The sequence below is a fragment of the Triticum urartu genome, chromosome 6 (genome assembly GCF_003073215.2).
Source record: "Triticum urartu cultivar G1812 chromosome 6, Tu2.1, whole genome shotgun sequence".
Classification (NCBI taxonomy): Eukaryota; Viridiplantae; Streptophyta; class Magnoliopsida; order Poales; family Poaceae; genus Triticum; species Triticum urartu.
In genome coordinates, this window is record NC_053027.1 from 455125193 (window position 1) to 455140887 (window position 15695).

At 45.6% G+C, this 15695-nt stretch overlaps 1 protein-coding gene across 2 annotated transcripts; it reads right to left on the reverse strand.

The window, feature by feature from the left end:
* Positions 1-605: 605 nt before the first annotated feature.
* LOC125514150 lies at positions 606-8087 on the reverse strand. Of its 2 annotated transcripts, XR_007286271.1 has the most exons (8): positions 7815-8087; positions 7167-7265; positions 6362-6725; positions 3196-3330; positions 2453-2535; positions 2202-2307; positions 1663-2099; positions 606-1593 (listed from the first exon to the last, which is right to left on the reverse strand). XR_007286271.1 is itself a non-coding variant. In XM_048679424.1 (7 exons), the coding sequence occupies exons 1-7, from the start codon at positions 7970-7972 to the stop codon at positions 1992-1994; spliced, it is 1053 nt and encodes a 350-aa protein (XP_048535381.1). In that variant the 5' UTR covers positions 7973-8087; the 3' UTR covers positions 1597-1991. The 2 variants fall into 2 exon arrangements, 1 of the variants encoding a protein (XP_048535381.1); XM_048679424.1 differs by lacking the exon at positions 606-1593 and having other exon boundaries at positions 1597-2099.
* Positions 8088-15695: the final 7608 nt, after the last annotated feature.

Sequence of the window (15695 nt, forward strand, 5' to 3'; positions counted from 1 at the left end):
AGAAGATTACGAGCTTTTGAAATACAATGGGATCTTCGTAAAGTGGATCCTTATGAGTCTTACAACCAATTTGATTGGAAAATCTAATTATTTGACCATGACCTGCAACTCTTGAATAACACAAGGAGTCAGTCCCCTACGTTCGCCAAAGGGCCCCGCATCTTCTCTCTTCTTATTTTGATTGGGCCACAAGGAAAAATAAATGTACAAAAATAAATTAGTGTTTTCTCTGTAACCTACGCTGTGAGTAACTTGAGCGCAGTTACATAACGGATGCTGCATTGGGCCTCTGCTGGGCCTGAAAAAAGTCACCAACTCAATAAGTTGGGTTCTTCCTATTATCACTAAATATTACCACCTCGCACCCTTAGAACCAAAACCACCAATTTATATATGTTTGTCTCAAAAAAAAAAACAATTCATATATGTCTTGGAGTTACCTATTATCGACCAACTCAATAAGTCAGCTTGGGAATCAATAAGCAAAGGATGAGGATGATGACGTGAGAAGAAGCTAAAGTAAGGAAGGAATATGATATCCTGTGTGGGCTAATTAAGTGGGAATCAATAAGCTGCGTAATTATTGCAGGTTGCACGATGTGCATATTGAGATTCAATAAGTGGTGTGTTGACAAAATACTACATTCATGAATGCGAAGAAGCTCGCTGCCAGGTATTAGAGGAGTTCTCCGAGGTAGAGGAGGATAGTAGGGCGAGACAAACGAAAATAAGTAGATGCATGGGATAGCTAGCAATGTCTTGAGTTGCAACGCACGGGCATTTGTGCTAGTATTAGACATGTTCGCTGCTTATATATAGCAAATATATCTAAAAAATAACTTACTGAACACGGAGTAGTCGCTGTCGTCGCCACCGTCATCGTCGTCCTTCTCCTCTTTGACGCGGCCGTCCCTGGTACACCCCTGCCCAGCGTCGCCATGGCGGACTGATGGCGGCACCGAGATGTTGGCCTCGAACAGGAGCCACGACTCCTGTTCGCGGAGCGAGCGACGGCCGAAGCCGTTGATCGCCGCCTCGTCGCCGAGGAAACGTTCGGCCATCGCCGGGGCTGTCGTAGTGCTCGAAGGACTCGGAGGCGGCACATGGGAGAGGGAGGGCTCGGCGGCGGCGCACGGGAGAGGGAGAGCTCGACGGCTAGGGCTGGTGTGGCCAGAGGCGAAGAAGGCCACCGGCTTTATATAGCCACGCCCGTGTGTACGCATGCGCGGGAGGAGAGGGGTCGCCGCACCACCCCGTGACGAATCAATGGCAAGACTGACCGGCGGCAGCAGCCTTGGCATTGATTCCCGCAGGAACCAAGGCGATGAGGGCGACGAAGCGCCGGTCTCGCTGACTCGGCAGGCCCGCGGCTGCTTCGCGCCAAAACAACTCGCCCCGGCGCCCCTGGGCGCACCGGATTCGGCCTGGGTCCGGCTCCTCGGGATGCGACTGGGCCATTTTTTCGGCGCCGGCGCGAAAAAATCGTCTGAGAAGGCCTTTCTAGGGGCGCGGCTGGAGAGATGCTCTTAGCTTTTGGGAGGGTCCTTGCCTCCTTGGCCATGTCTACTGGAACCGCTTGTTTAACTTCAAACCCTGTAGGATGCAGAAAAATCAGTATTACGCCCAACTCAGAAACTTCGCAGTGGTTGCATCCGGAAATACCTAAGTTGCTAATTAGTACCACAGTACAGCAGTGCCGTTGCTTATGGAAGTCGTAGCAAGCTAGCCCGTTCTAGGCAAACAGTCTCAGCAAACTTGGTAAGGCAAGCCCTGCTTGCTCCCCCAGCATACTTATGAGCGTCAAACAATACGGCTGGCGTGATAGCACAATGCTGAATAAAGTCTCCACACACGTCTGCAATGTGCTCCTTCCTTTGCATGATGATGGGCTGCGCCCCCAAACATAAAACCTAGCCGGTCCCATTGTATCTTCTTCCTTCTGAACCTTAGCACTTCCTTGATTGATGGAAATGATAGAGAAAACTGGGTGGCTAGGCAGTTTCTGCATTGGAAGGCTCAGCTCCAACCTTCCACTTCTCAAATTCTGCAACACTCAACAGAAATGAGCTTGCATTTCGATGCCCCCCACCTCCGAATTCCTGGAAACAGAATCAAACGCAATACTTAACAGCAGTCTTGACGCACACCCATTCGCAAGCTAAGGTAGTTCAACACTGGAGATCCATAAGCAGAAAAGGTACCTGGGAGATAGAAGTCGTGTCTTCTTGTCCCAAACTTCTCAGGCTGATTTTTAGCATCTCGTCGTTATTCAACTCGGGGACTTTATATACTACAGCGCCAATAGCTCTGAGAAAAATAGAGCGCAACTGGCATTATAAACTGAGACAACATGGTGCAGTGAAGTCGAAATTATATCTTAGATAATGAATAAGAAATAATGCAGAAGAGAGACCATGGGTTCAATAGACAAATTGGGGAATGTGAAACTTGCCTCAGATTGGAATTCCGACTCTTGTTAGCGAGCTGATTTCCGAGTTCGCTTCTCAGCATTGAAATAGCATCAGCATTGACAGCCTAAGGGACAACAGAACCAGTACTGTTGATGATAATGAAGAAACAAAGACAGTAAAAAGCTTATCCTAAGTTAAGAGGACCAGACATTAGAATGTGTGTGGATAAACAAAATATCCACTGAAGGATTCCTGTTTAAATTTATCACTTGATACAAAAAAAAATTGTTGAAGGGCCAGAATCTGAAGGGGTTATCTGCAGAACCCTTCCTACCAGATGCACTTCCACATCACAAAGCTTTGGCAGATTGATTAGTACCATTTATCTTCAGCACAAGGGTAAGATGTGCTCAACAGTACGATCATAAGCCAAATAGACATCTCTAACAATACAGGAAACATATCATTTGGACGAAACACACTGCCAATCATAAAGGAGAATGTTGATATTCTACTATAAATCAAACTAACCACATCAATCAGGTAGAAAAATAGATTTTACCCGAGATAAATAATTACTAACAGATAATGGAAGTTAATGTTATGACAGTTGTGATTACGCAACAATAATTCCAGTGCGTCTTTATGTAGTACCACACTTTCAATCTTTCACATACATCACCATGGGATGTTGACATAACATGGAGAAAACTTATCGCACATAGAACAAAAGTTCACAGAGAATAATCAAGAAACAAACAGAGGATAGGGATATTTATTTTACCAGACAATTCCCAAACTGGCCACATCCTAGTGCAATTTCAAAGGACTTCTGCAAACAATCATCAATTAATGTTTGCTTCTGCGATAATGTTACTTGTCCCCGAGAAATGACTTGCTCGGGATCCAACTCCAGCAACTGCAATCAGACCAGCACAGTTTTACAGAAAGGTAATGGTAATAAGCTTTAGAAGTACAAAAGGAATATCAGTATCTAAGGTATGTCAGCTGATGTCAGTGCTTTCCGACATCTCTACAATAAAGGATGTAATCATCAAGCACTAGAAGTTAAATTATCAGTCAAGATTCAACTGGTCCGGCTCGGCCTGTTGGACGGTGGACCGCACCTTGCTTTTGTTACCATCTGGGTAACCGGACGGCCCTGAAAACCTTCAGGGTCCAACAGGCGCAAACCCCTTCGAACCTCGGGTCAAACCGCACCTAGCTCACCAGAATACTTCCACCGCGTGATGGGTGGAGCATGGAGCAAGGCACGCCGCTGGCCACCGGAATAAACTCGTCGGAGAGCGCCGCTCACCCCTGCCGACTGCCGTCTTCTCCATGATCTGCCTCTCCTTTTCCCGGTCAGTCTCTGGGCTCCCCACCGCCAGAGCAGGTTAGCCGTCAGTCGCTGCCTCCACGGAGTAGATTAGAAAAACCAGTTTCAAGCAAGATCTGATACCCTTGACGGACTCCCAGGAATGAGAGAGCAAGTACAAGGACAATCTTATTTTCTAAGTCCCCATGTACAGCATCAATTAAACCTCCTACCAGTTTCTTTGTCATCTTCTTCTCCTGGTGTATAGAACCAGCCAACAAGTTGAACTGCAGCCATAGCCGAGCAAACAACAGCAGCATGTACTAGCTAGGGGCAGACCTATGAACCTAAAGGTGCCCCATTATCCTGAGAGACGAGGTGCGGGCCGAACCTTTAACCTAAATTATCCTAATAGGTTCAGAGATGGTAACAACAGCAGCAGCGTTCTCTAAGTTTTATCACACTATGTTGGGTCGACACAGTGCAGCCCAACTACCCAAACCAGGTTCCATGGATGGAGCACGTCGCTCGCCCATGGCCAATGCACTCGCACTGCGCAAGCCTGCTTCCTTCTGTTGTAATCCTCCCATTGTATACTCACGTATAAATACCTTGTCAGTAATGAATATAGGTACACGATGATTTACACTATTAATCTTGCTATCTGACAACCTCTTCCACTCTTCCGCCATGTCCAGCGACCCCAATGCTCGCAACCTCAGCGGCAGCTGCCAAAGTTCCTCCAGTCATGGCTTTCCCTGCTGCTCCCATGATGAATATGTTGGCCTCTCTCGGTGACGCCTTCACATCGAGCATGACGGCATCGCTTCCTCTCACTGCATCTGTCACCAACTCCGACGTGCGTGCCAGCCCTAGCAAACCCTGTCATCAACATGACCTACTACATCGACTTCAAGCTCAATCTATCAGCAAACAACTACTCCAAGTGGTGTCGACTCATGTACTTCGTCCTCTCCAAATACAATGTGTAGAACCACGTCCAAGTGGAGATGGATCCACAGCAAGAGAGCGCCGAGTGGCGCCATGATGACATCACCATTGTCCTCTGGTTCTACACCACCATCTCCGACGAGCTCTTTGACGTCGTCAAGTGGCCTCTCCATCGCCGCCTACTGCCGGCGGCTGAAGTCCCTCGCCGCCGTAGACAAAGCCGCGTTGGACAAAACCCTATGCTACAGATGATCCATGGGCTCAACCGACGTTTCCAGGTGATGGACACTGTGCTCCCTATGCACATCGCTTTCTCAACCTTCATGCGAGTTCTCTCATGTCTTCTGCTTGAAGAGGTCACACTCATTTAGTGTGAACGTGGCGAGAGCTCCTGCCGTTATCATGGAGGAGCTCTCTACGCGTTCACACTCGATAAGAATGATGTTAATCTCTTCAAGCACACGCGAGTCTCACCTGCACAAAGGTCGGGAAAGGGATCTGCATAAGGAGCACCGTGACCATCCCTGGAAACGTTGGTTGCGTTCTCAGATCATCTGCAGCGTGAGGGTTTGTCCAACACGGGTTCGTCGGCATCGGCAACGGACTTTAGTCGGCGACTGTAGGGGACGATTAGAGGTCGCCCTGGACAGTGGCGCAAAACTCCGAATTGAGATGGATAGCACGCCATGGCTGGTTGTCGCAGAAGAAGGTGTGAAGTTGATTCCACATGCGGTACGTTGTGTTGTGTGGAGACATGACAACGTCAAATAGCTCGTGGGAGATGGTGGCGTAGAACTAGAGAACAACGGTGATGTCGTGATGGCGCCACTCAACGCTCTCTATCCGTGTACAGTATCTGGAGAAGACGGGGTACATGGCTTGACGGTACTTGGAGTGGTTGTTCACCACCGGATCAAGCTTGAAGTTGATGTAGTAGGTGATGTTGATGTGGTGTATGGATGGTGGGGGCATGCTAGGGCCAACGCGCAGGTCTGAGCTGGTGACTCCCTTGGCGAGAGGAAGGGGCGCCGTCATGCCCGATGTGAAGGCGTCACCAAGAGAGGCCAGCAGGTTCACCATGGGAGCAGCAGGGGAAGTAGTGATTGGAGGAACTTCAGCAATTGTGGCCATAATGTCAGCAAAAAGTCACTGAGGTTGCTATCAATCACTGGACATGATGAAAGAGTGGAAGAGGTTGTAAGCTCTAATACCAAGAAGTGTACTCACCGTGTACCTATATTCATCAAACAAGGTATTATACATGAGTATCCAACCGGAGGATTTCAACAAAAGGAGGTATGTGTGCTACGTGCACGCAGAGCATGGCGTGACGTGAGCACGCTGGCGTGAGCGATCGGTGTGCTCCATCCATGTCGCCCGGTTCAATAGTTGGGCTGCACTGTGTCTATTCGTCCAACAACCCTCATGCACTAAAAGATAAATTATCAGGAAACAACACCATTTCTAAGTTTGATCAAGGTATGATGCTAAGTTGTGAATGAGTGTTCAAGCAATTATTTCACTAAACAGCAACCTGAAGTGGTTATCATATAACTAAAATAACAAAGACCAATATTCAATGCAATATAGAGTGATAAAAGATGGTGAACATCCATGTTCAAGTGAAAGGAGGAAGTGCTACTGCAGAAAACCATACTACTACTAACAAGTAAATCATCACCTGATCAAATAACTTCCCATTTGAATTGACATTAAATTCAATGTTCAGATCTTTGAGGCCACTGCTGAAGGCCTTGCTATTCGGAATAGTCCATCTCCACAGATCTCCATCCTCAATAAACTTGAAAAGCTTGTGCACCATTTCAAGCTTGTTTTCAGGTAGATATTTCATTTCAGTTACAGAATTACCACTTCCATGATTCCGTGAAGTACTAGCTTCTGTTAATAACTTGTTCCTAAAGTAGTCGAATGCAATTGTTGCTCCACTGCGTTGCATGTCAATCACCTTATTCACGTTTTCTCCAAGTGTGGCACTCCCACACAGACTTTCCATGGCAGTCTTATGATGGTCTAAGATTGTTACACTGAAAAGGGTAAAACGATGTAAGTGTCCCCAAGTGACATTCTCCCAACTGAAAACATGGTAATAAATCAAGGTTGTGTGCATCAATCGATGAAGAGGCCAGGGGCATGCCTCCTTATTGAAAAGAAAAAGAGTGACAATCTCACACAACTTTCGGGAGAAGCCTTATGATGGTCCAAGATTGTTACAGTGGAAAAGATAAACAACTATAAGTACCCTAGTATTACCAAGAAAATATTATAGTGCACAGCTTCACAGTTCCACAATATTCAAAATATTGAAGGCCACAGTGTGTTACAAACATTTGAGAATGCCCTGCTAGTGTGCATAAAATTAGGAAGAATCACATCCAAATGAATCTAAGATTAACCACACGGTTCACATCAAACAATGTAACTAATGCAACATAAAGGGAAACGGTCAGAGATGAATCTTTACAGACCTCTGAACTTTCGGGGCTATATCAGCAACAAAACCAGGAGGCCCTACGAAGTCAAGAAGGTAAACGTCTTCGATTTCATCAAACGGAAGACCATCGCTCCTGCAAAAGGAAACCCATAAGATCAAGGTTATAACAGGAGAAACACAATATCGTCGTTTTTCTTTTAAGGTACAAGATCATCGCTTTCGGTCTGCTCTGCCAAGGCTTGCATAGCATGACAACAAACACTAATGAGTTCTGCGTGATATTTTCGACCATTCCAATCAGCCACGACTAATGATGTATTGAAATTTAAAGGAAGGTACTCCATCCAGTTCAGACTATGCCCAACTTTGTCTCAAGATAATATGACTCCAGAGCATGGGTCCTTCTTATGTGAAATATAATTTCTAACTTGAGATGATTTTTTTGGTCGGGATACAGATTGCACAAAAAATTGGCATGCATCTAGCTTAAACGACCTAACGACGCCAGGATTTGCCAAAGTGAAACTACACCTGAACACTGCAAAGGTAACGCCGTAACGCCCTATCAAATCTTACTAACACTGACTGTCAAAGTGAGCACCTGAAAAGAGCGTGAACCGTACAGATTTGATATCGTGCATTGATCTTATGGTAGGTCAGGTCTGAAGTTCGGAAAGACTACCTGATGGGGTCATAGACGGTGTTGGGGAAGAAGCGGACGGGGAGGGCGGCGGCGGAGAAGTAGAGGTGGGCGGCGAGCGCGGCGAATGCGCCGTCCGGGCACGGGTAGTGGTACAGCACGGCCGATACCTTCCGCGCGGAACCGGCGGCGCCGGCCATATGTATTGCGGCGCCGAGGCGGATGGCGAGCTTAGACGGGAAAAGCGGCGCGGCTGGGGCGGCGCGGCGGGCGGTTGAGTGGGTTTCCTGGTTTCGTGGTTTTGGCAACGACGAAAATAACGTAGCTCCAGTAAATAAATCTTTCCGTAAAGTCATTTTACGGGATGACCGTCTAATTTGGGGAATTTTTCTAAAAGCATCTCTAATAGACCCCGTATAATTTTGCCAGGCCGTGTTTTTTTGCCGGTTTTACGGGACGGTCAAAAAATCCGGCTCAACCAGGTCCGGTAAAAACGGCCCAGCCCATAAAGATTCAGCGATTCCGGTATATATGCCGGCTCCGCAACGATTTAGGGTTCCCATCCTTCTTTTCCACATCCATCTTCAGTGACCGCTGTGTTACTTTCATTCCGGCATCAAATCGAGCGACTTTCGGCGTCGTTTTTCGGCGAGGTTAGGCACCCGAGGCGAGAGGAGATATCGTGCGCGGGATCCGGGAGGGGAGGCCGAGGGGGGCTCGGCGATGACCCACCCCGCAAGTGTCGCCACGACGCGGTGGCCGGTAGCTCCTCCCTCCGCCCGCTACTGGAGGAATGGCGGAAGGAGCAGACGTGCATCTGTGGCGCCCGCTCCCGCAGCGCTGGCGCACGGGCGTGGAGAAATTTCAACCGCCTCGACCGCATATTCTCCCCCACGCTCAAGCGTCTCCGAGCGGCGGAGAATGTGTGGTTCGAGGCCAAGGTGGTCGCCGCCGTCGAAGATGAAGCTCCAGGCGCGCACATCCTGGTGTTGTTCGAGGAGTACAAGCTCGCGCAAGTCCTCTCCAACACCCTCATGTACCACCACCTCCATGGCAACCCGCCTCGTGACGACGAAGATGACGGCGATGAGTAGATCTAATATGCTAATATGCACCCTATTTAAGTATGAACTATTTAATTTCCATTCGTATTAAGTATGAATCCTGGTATGCTATGTTTGAACTATGGTGATCTAGTTTAAGCGTGAATTGCAAGTTGAATATGCAGTATCGATAAGAAGGATCTATTCTGACTAAGCGTTCAACGTCCAGCAAAAATTGTTTCTGGATACCGTAAATGAGTTTTGCGAGATTGCCGATTGCGGGATCGGCTAGAGATGCTCTAACATCTATTTTTCTTTGTTCCCTTAAAACTTTTTTATAAATATTATTTTGGTATTGTTTTTTTGAAAAAAAAGGCAAAACCCTCGGTCTCTGCATCAATCGATGCATGCAGCCATCTTATTAAAAATAGAGTAGCAAAGGAGACCCATAATCATAGTGCAAAACGAAATAAAACATAAAAAAGATGCCACATCCGGCGATACAGAGCAGACTACGATGCTTGTACACCTAGCCTATTATCAACTCGTCATCCAAATCGGCTGAAGATAGCCCGTGCTACCGCCTCCCAACAGTTGCATCCAATTACCAAAAACACCCTGGAGTCCACGTGAGTGAGTAATGACCACATACGGATTTCTGGTATTCCATATCACCCAAAGTAGTGCATATATCCTTATCCGAATATGTTTCCTTGTATGTAAGTCCACTCCATTGAGCCGCGTCACAAATAACGTGTTTATACTCGTTGGGGGATGGACATTAAAAGCTATACGAATTGAGCGCCATAATAGTTTTGCAAGTGGACACTCAAGAAATAGGTGTTTAATCGTTTCATTGTGATCACAAAAACAACATCTGAAGTTACCGATCCAACTTCTTTTTAGCAAGTTATCTTTGGTCAATAAGACTCCTTTGTGAACGAACCACATGAAAATCTTAATTCGGAGCGGAAATTTAATCTTTCAAGTGTATAATGACCTAGGCAGTGGCCCGGAATCAATTAAGTCCAGATACATAGATTTCACTGAAAATATCCCGTTCGCAACTAACTTCCAATGAATCGTATCCTCATGGTCAGTTGAACTTCCATCAACCCACGGACAAGATGCAGCCACTCGTTTCAACGTTCCCCCACTAGGGATCTCCTAATTTGGATATTAAGCGGTACCGAATTTAATATTATGGCGACATAATCTTCCTTTCGTTGCACAATATTATAAAGTGATGGATATTGTAGAGCCAGAGGCACCTCCCCTAACCATGTATCCTCCCAGAATCTAGTAGTGATCCCTTTACCTACAGTGAACTTCACCCGTTGGAAGAAGGTGACCTTTGTCCTCATTAACCCTTTCCAAAAAGGTGAGTCTATAGGTCTAGCTGTAACTTGGGCCAAAGTCTTAGTGCGTAAGTACTTATTCCGCAATATTTGTACCCACATACCCTCGGTCTCCATCGATAGCCTGTGTAGCCATTTGCTAAGCAAGCATATGTTCTTTACCTCTAAGTTCTCGATCCCTAGCCCACCTTGGACCTTTGGTCTGCAGATAATATCCCATCGGGCCAATTGGTATTTCTCCTTAGCCTCATCACTTTTCCAAAAGAAGTGCTACCTGCGTTGGTTTTCCTCAAAGAGGAAGGGATGATGCAGCAAAGTAGCGTAAGTATTTTCCTTAGTTTTTGAGAACCAAGGTATCAATCCAGTAGGAGGCTACACGCGAGTCCCTCGTACCTGCACAAAACAAATAAATCCTCGCAACCAACGCAAATAGGGTTGTCAATCCCTATAGGGCCACCTACGAGAGTGAGATCTGATAGATATGATAAGATAAGATTTTTGGTATTTTTATGATAAAGATGCAACGTAAAATAAAAGCAAAGTAAATAACTAAGTAGTAGGAGATTGATATGATAAAGATAGACACGGGGGCCATAGGTTTCACTAGTGGCTTCTCTCGAGAGCATAAGTATTCTACAGTGGGTGAACAAATTACTGTTGAGAAATTGACAGAATTGACCATAGTTATGAGAATATCTAGGTATGATCATGTATATAGGCATCACGTCCGAGACAAGTAGACCGACTCCTGCCTGCATCTACTACTATTACTCCACTCATCGACCGCTATCCAGCACGCATCTAGAGTATTAAGTTAAAAACAGAGTAACGCCTTAAGCAAGATGACATGATGTAGAGGGATAGACTCATGCAATATGAAGAAAACCCCATCTTGTTATCCTCGATGGCAAAAATACAATACGTGCCTGTTGGGGAACGTAGTAATTTCAAAAAAATTCCTACGCACACGCAAGATCATGGTGATGCATAGCAACGAGAGGGGAGAGTGTTGTCTACGTACCCTCGTAGACCGGCAACAGAAGTGTTGACACAACGTAGAGGAAGTAGTCGTACGTCTTCCCGATCCGACCGATCCAAGTACCGAACGTATGACACCTCCGAGTTCTGCACACATTCAACTCGGTGACGTCCCTCGAGTTCTGATCCAGCAAAACGTTGAGGGAGAGTTTCGTCAGCACGACGGCGTGATGACGGTGATGATGTTCTACCGACGCAGGGCTTCACCTAAGCACCGCTACGATATGACCGAGGTGGAATATGGTGGAAGGGGGCACCGCACACGGCTAAGGAACGATCACGAGGATCAACTTGTGTGTCATGGGGTGCCCCTTGCCTCAGTATATAAAGGAGGGAGAGGGGGAGGTGCGGCCGGCCCTATGGGTGCGCCTGGAGGAGTCCTACTCCAATCGGGAGTAGGACTCCCCCCTCTTGCCTTGTTGGAAAAGGAAGGAGGAAGGGAGAAAGAGGAAAGGGGGGCGCCCCCCCCCTTCCTTGTCCTATTCGGACTAGGGGGGAGGGGGCGCGCGGCCTGCCCTGGCCGGCCCTCCTCTTCTCCCTTATGGCCCATGTAGGCCCAATAACCCCCGGGGGATTCCGGTAACCCTCCGGTACTCCGGTAAAATCCCGATTTCACCCGGAACGTTTCCGATATCCAAATATAGGCTTGCAATATATCAATCTTTATGTCTTGACCATTTCGAGACTCCTCGTCATGTCCGTGATCACATCCGGGACTCCGAACAACCTTCGGTACATCAAAACACAAAAACCCTAATTACGATCGTCACCGAACTTTTAAGCGTGCGGACCCTACGGGTTCGAGAACTATGTAGACATGACCGATACACTTCTCCGGTCAAAAACCAATAGCGGAACCTGGATGCTCATATTGGCTCCTACATATTCTACGAAGATCTTTATCGGTCAGACCGCATAACAACATACGTTGTTCCCTTTGTCATCGGTATGTTACTTGCCCGAGATTCGATCATCGGTATCTCAATACCTAGTTCAATCTCGTTACCGGCAAGTCTCTTTACTCGTTCCGTAATACATCATCCTGCAACTAACTTATTAGTTGCAATGCTTGCAAGGCTTGAGTGATGTGCATTATCCGAGAGGGCCCAGAGATACCTCCCGACAATCGGAGTGACAAATCCTAATCTCGAAATACGCCAACCCAACAAGTACCTTCGGAGACACCTGTAGAGCACCTTTATAATCACCCAGTTACGTTGTGACGTTTGGTAGCACACAAAGTGTTCCTCGGTAAACGGGAGTTGCATAATCTCATAGTCATAGGACATGTATAAGTTATGAAGAAAGCAATAGAAACAAACTAAACGATCAATTGCTAAGCTAACGGAATGGGTCAAGTAAATCACATCATTCTCCTAATGATGTGATCCCGTTAATCAAATGACAACTCATGTCTATGGTAGGAAACATAACCATCTTTGATTAACGAGCTAGTCAAGTAGAGGCATACTAGTGACTCTCTGTTTTTGTCTTTGTATTCACACATGTATTATGTTTCCGGTTAATACAATTCTAGCATGAATAATAAACATTTATCATGATATAAGGAAATAAAAAATAACTTTATTATTGCCTCTAGGGCATATTTCCTTCAGTCTCCCACTTGCACTAGAGTCAATAATCTAGATTACACAGTAATGATTCTAACACCCATGGAGCCTTGGTGCTGATCATGTTTTGCTCGTGGAAGAGGCTTAGTCAGCAGGTCTGCAACATTCAGATCCGTATGTATCTTGCAAATTTCTATGTCTCCCACTTGGACTAAATCCCGAATGGAATTGAAGCGTCTCTTGATGTGTTTGGTTCTCTTGTGAAATCTGGATTCCTTGCCAAGGCAATTGCACCAGTATTGTCACAAAAGATTTTTCATTGGACCCGATGCACTAGGTATTGACATCCTAGATCGGATATGAACTCCTTCATCCAGACTCCTTCATTTGCTGCTTCCGAAGCAGCTATGTACTCCGCTTCACACGTAGATCCAGCACGATGCTTTGTTTAGAACTGCACCAACTGACAGCTCCACCGTTCAAGTAAAAACACGTATCTGGTTTGCGATTTAGAATCGTCCGGATCAGTGTCAAAGCTTGCATCAACGTAACCGTTTACGATGAGCTCTTTGTCACCTCCATATACGAGAAACATATCCTTAGTCCTTTTCAGATACTTCAGGATGTTCTTGACCGTTGTCCAGTGATCCACTCCTGGATTACTTTGGTACCTCCCTGCTGGACTTATAGCAAGGCACACATCAGGTCTGGTACACAGCATTGCATACATGATAGAGCCTATGGCTGAAGCATAGGGAACATCTTTCATTTTCTCTCTATCTTCTGCAGTGGTCGGGCATTGAGTCTGACTCAACTTCACACCTTGTAACACAGGCAAGAACCCTTTCTTTGCTTGATCCATTTTGAACTTCTTTAAAATCTTGTCAAGGTATGTGCCTTGTGAAAGTCCAATTAAACGTCTTGATCTATCTCTATAGATCTTTATGCCTAATATGTAAGCAGCTTCACCGAGGTCTTTCATTGAAAAACTCTTATTCAAGTATCCCTTTATGCTATCCAGAAATTCTATATCATTTCCGATCAGTAATATGTCATCCACATATAATATCAGAAATGCTATAGAGCTCCCACTCACTTTCTTGTAAATACATGCTTCTCCAAAAGTCTGTACAAAACCAAATGCTTTGATCACACTATCAAAGCGTTTATTCCAACTCCGAGAGGCTTGCACCGGTCCATAAATGGATCGCTGGAGCTTGCACACTTTGTTAGCTCCCTTTGGATCGACAAAACCTTCCGGTTGTATCATATACAACTCTTCTTCCAGAAATCCATTCAGGAATGCAGTTTTGACATCCATCTGCCAAATTTCATAATCATAAAATGCGGCAATTGCTAACATGATTCAGACAGACTTAAGCATCGCTACGGGTGAGAAGGTCTCATCGTAGTCAACCCCTTGAACTTGCCGAAACCCTTTTGCGACAAGTCGAGCTTTGTAGACAGTAATATTACCGTCGGCGTCAGTCTTCTTCTTGAAGATCCATTTATTCTCAATTGCTTGCCGATCATTGGGCAAGTCAACCAAAGTCCACACTTTGTTCTCATACATGGATCCCATCTCAGATTTCATGGCTTCAAGCCATTTTGCGGAATCTGGGCTCACCATCGCTTCTTCATAGTTCGTAGGTTCATCATGATCTAGTAGCATGACTTCCAGAACTGGATTACCGTACCACTCTGGCGCGGATCTCACTCTGGTTGATCTACGAGGTTCAGTAGTATCTTGTTCTGAAGTTTCATGATCATTGTCATTAGCTTCCTCACTAATTGGTGTAGGTGTCACAGAAACAGTTTTCTGTGATGCACTACTTTTCAATAAGGGAGCAGGTACAGTTACCTCGTCAAGTTCTACTTTCCTCCCACTCACTTCTTTCGAGAGAAACTCCTTCTCTAGAAAGTTTCCGAACTTAGCAACAAAAGTCTTGCCTTCGGATCTGTGATAGAAGGTGTATCCAATAGTCTCCTTTGGATATCCTATAAAGACACATTTCTCCGATTTGGGTTCGAGCTTATCAGGTTGAAACTTTTTCACATAAGCATCGCAGCCCCAAATTTTCAGAAACGACAACTTTGGTTTCTTGCCAAACGATAGTTCATAAGGCGTCGTCTCAACGGATTTTGATGGTGCCCTATTTAACGTGAATGCGGCCGTCTCCAAAGCATAACCCCAAAACGATAGCGGTAAATCAGTAAGAGACATCATAGATCGCACCATATCTAGTAAAGTACGATTACGACGTTTGGACACACCATTACGCTGTGGTGTTCCGGGTGGCGTGAGTTGCGAAACTATTCCGCATTGTTTCAAATGTACACCAAACTCGTAACTCAAAATATTCTCCTCCACGATCAGATCATAGAAACTTTATTTTCTTGTTACGATGATTTTCAACTTCACTCTGAAATTCTTTGAACTTTTCAAACGTTTCAGACTTATGTTTCATTAAGTAGATATACCCATATCTGCTTAAGTCATCTGTGAAGGTGAGAAAATAACGATATCCGCCACGAGCCTCAATATTTATCGGACCACATACATCTGTATGTATGATTTCCAACAAATTTGTTGCTCTCTCCATAGTACCGGAGAACGGTGTTTTAGTCATCTTGCCCATGAGGCACGGTTCGCAAGTACCAAGTGATTCATAATCAGGTGGTTCCAAAAGTCCATCAGTATGGAGTTTCTTCATGCGCTTTATACCGATATGACCTAAACGGCAGTGCCACAAATAAGTTGCACTATGATTATCAACTCTGCATCTTTTGGCTTCAACATTATGAATATGTGTGTTACTACTATCGAGATTCAATAAGAATAGACCACTCTTCAATGGTGCATGACCATAAAAGATATTACTCATATAAATAGAACAACCATTATTCTCTGAT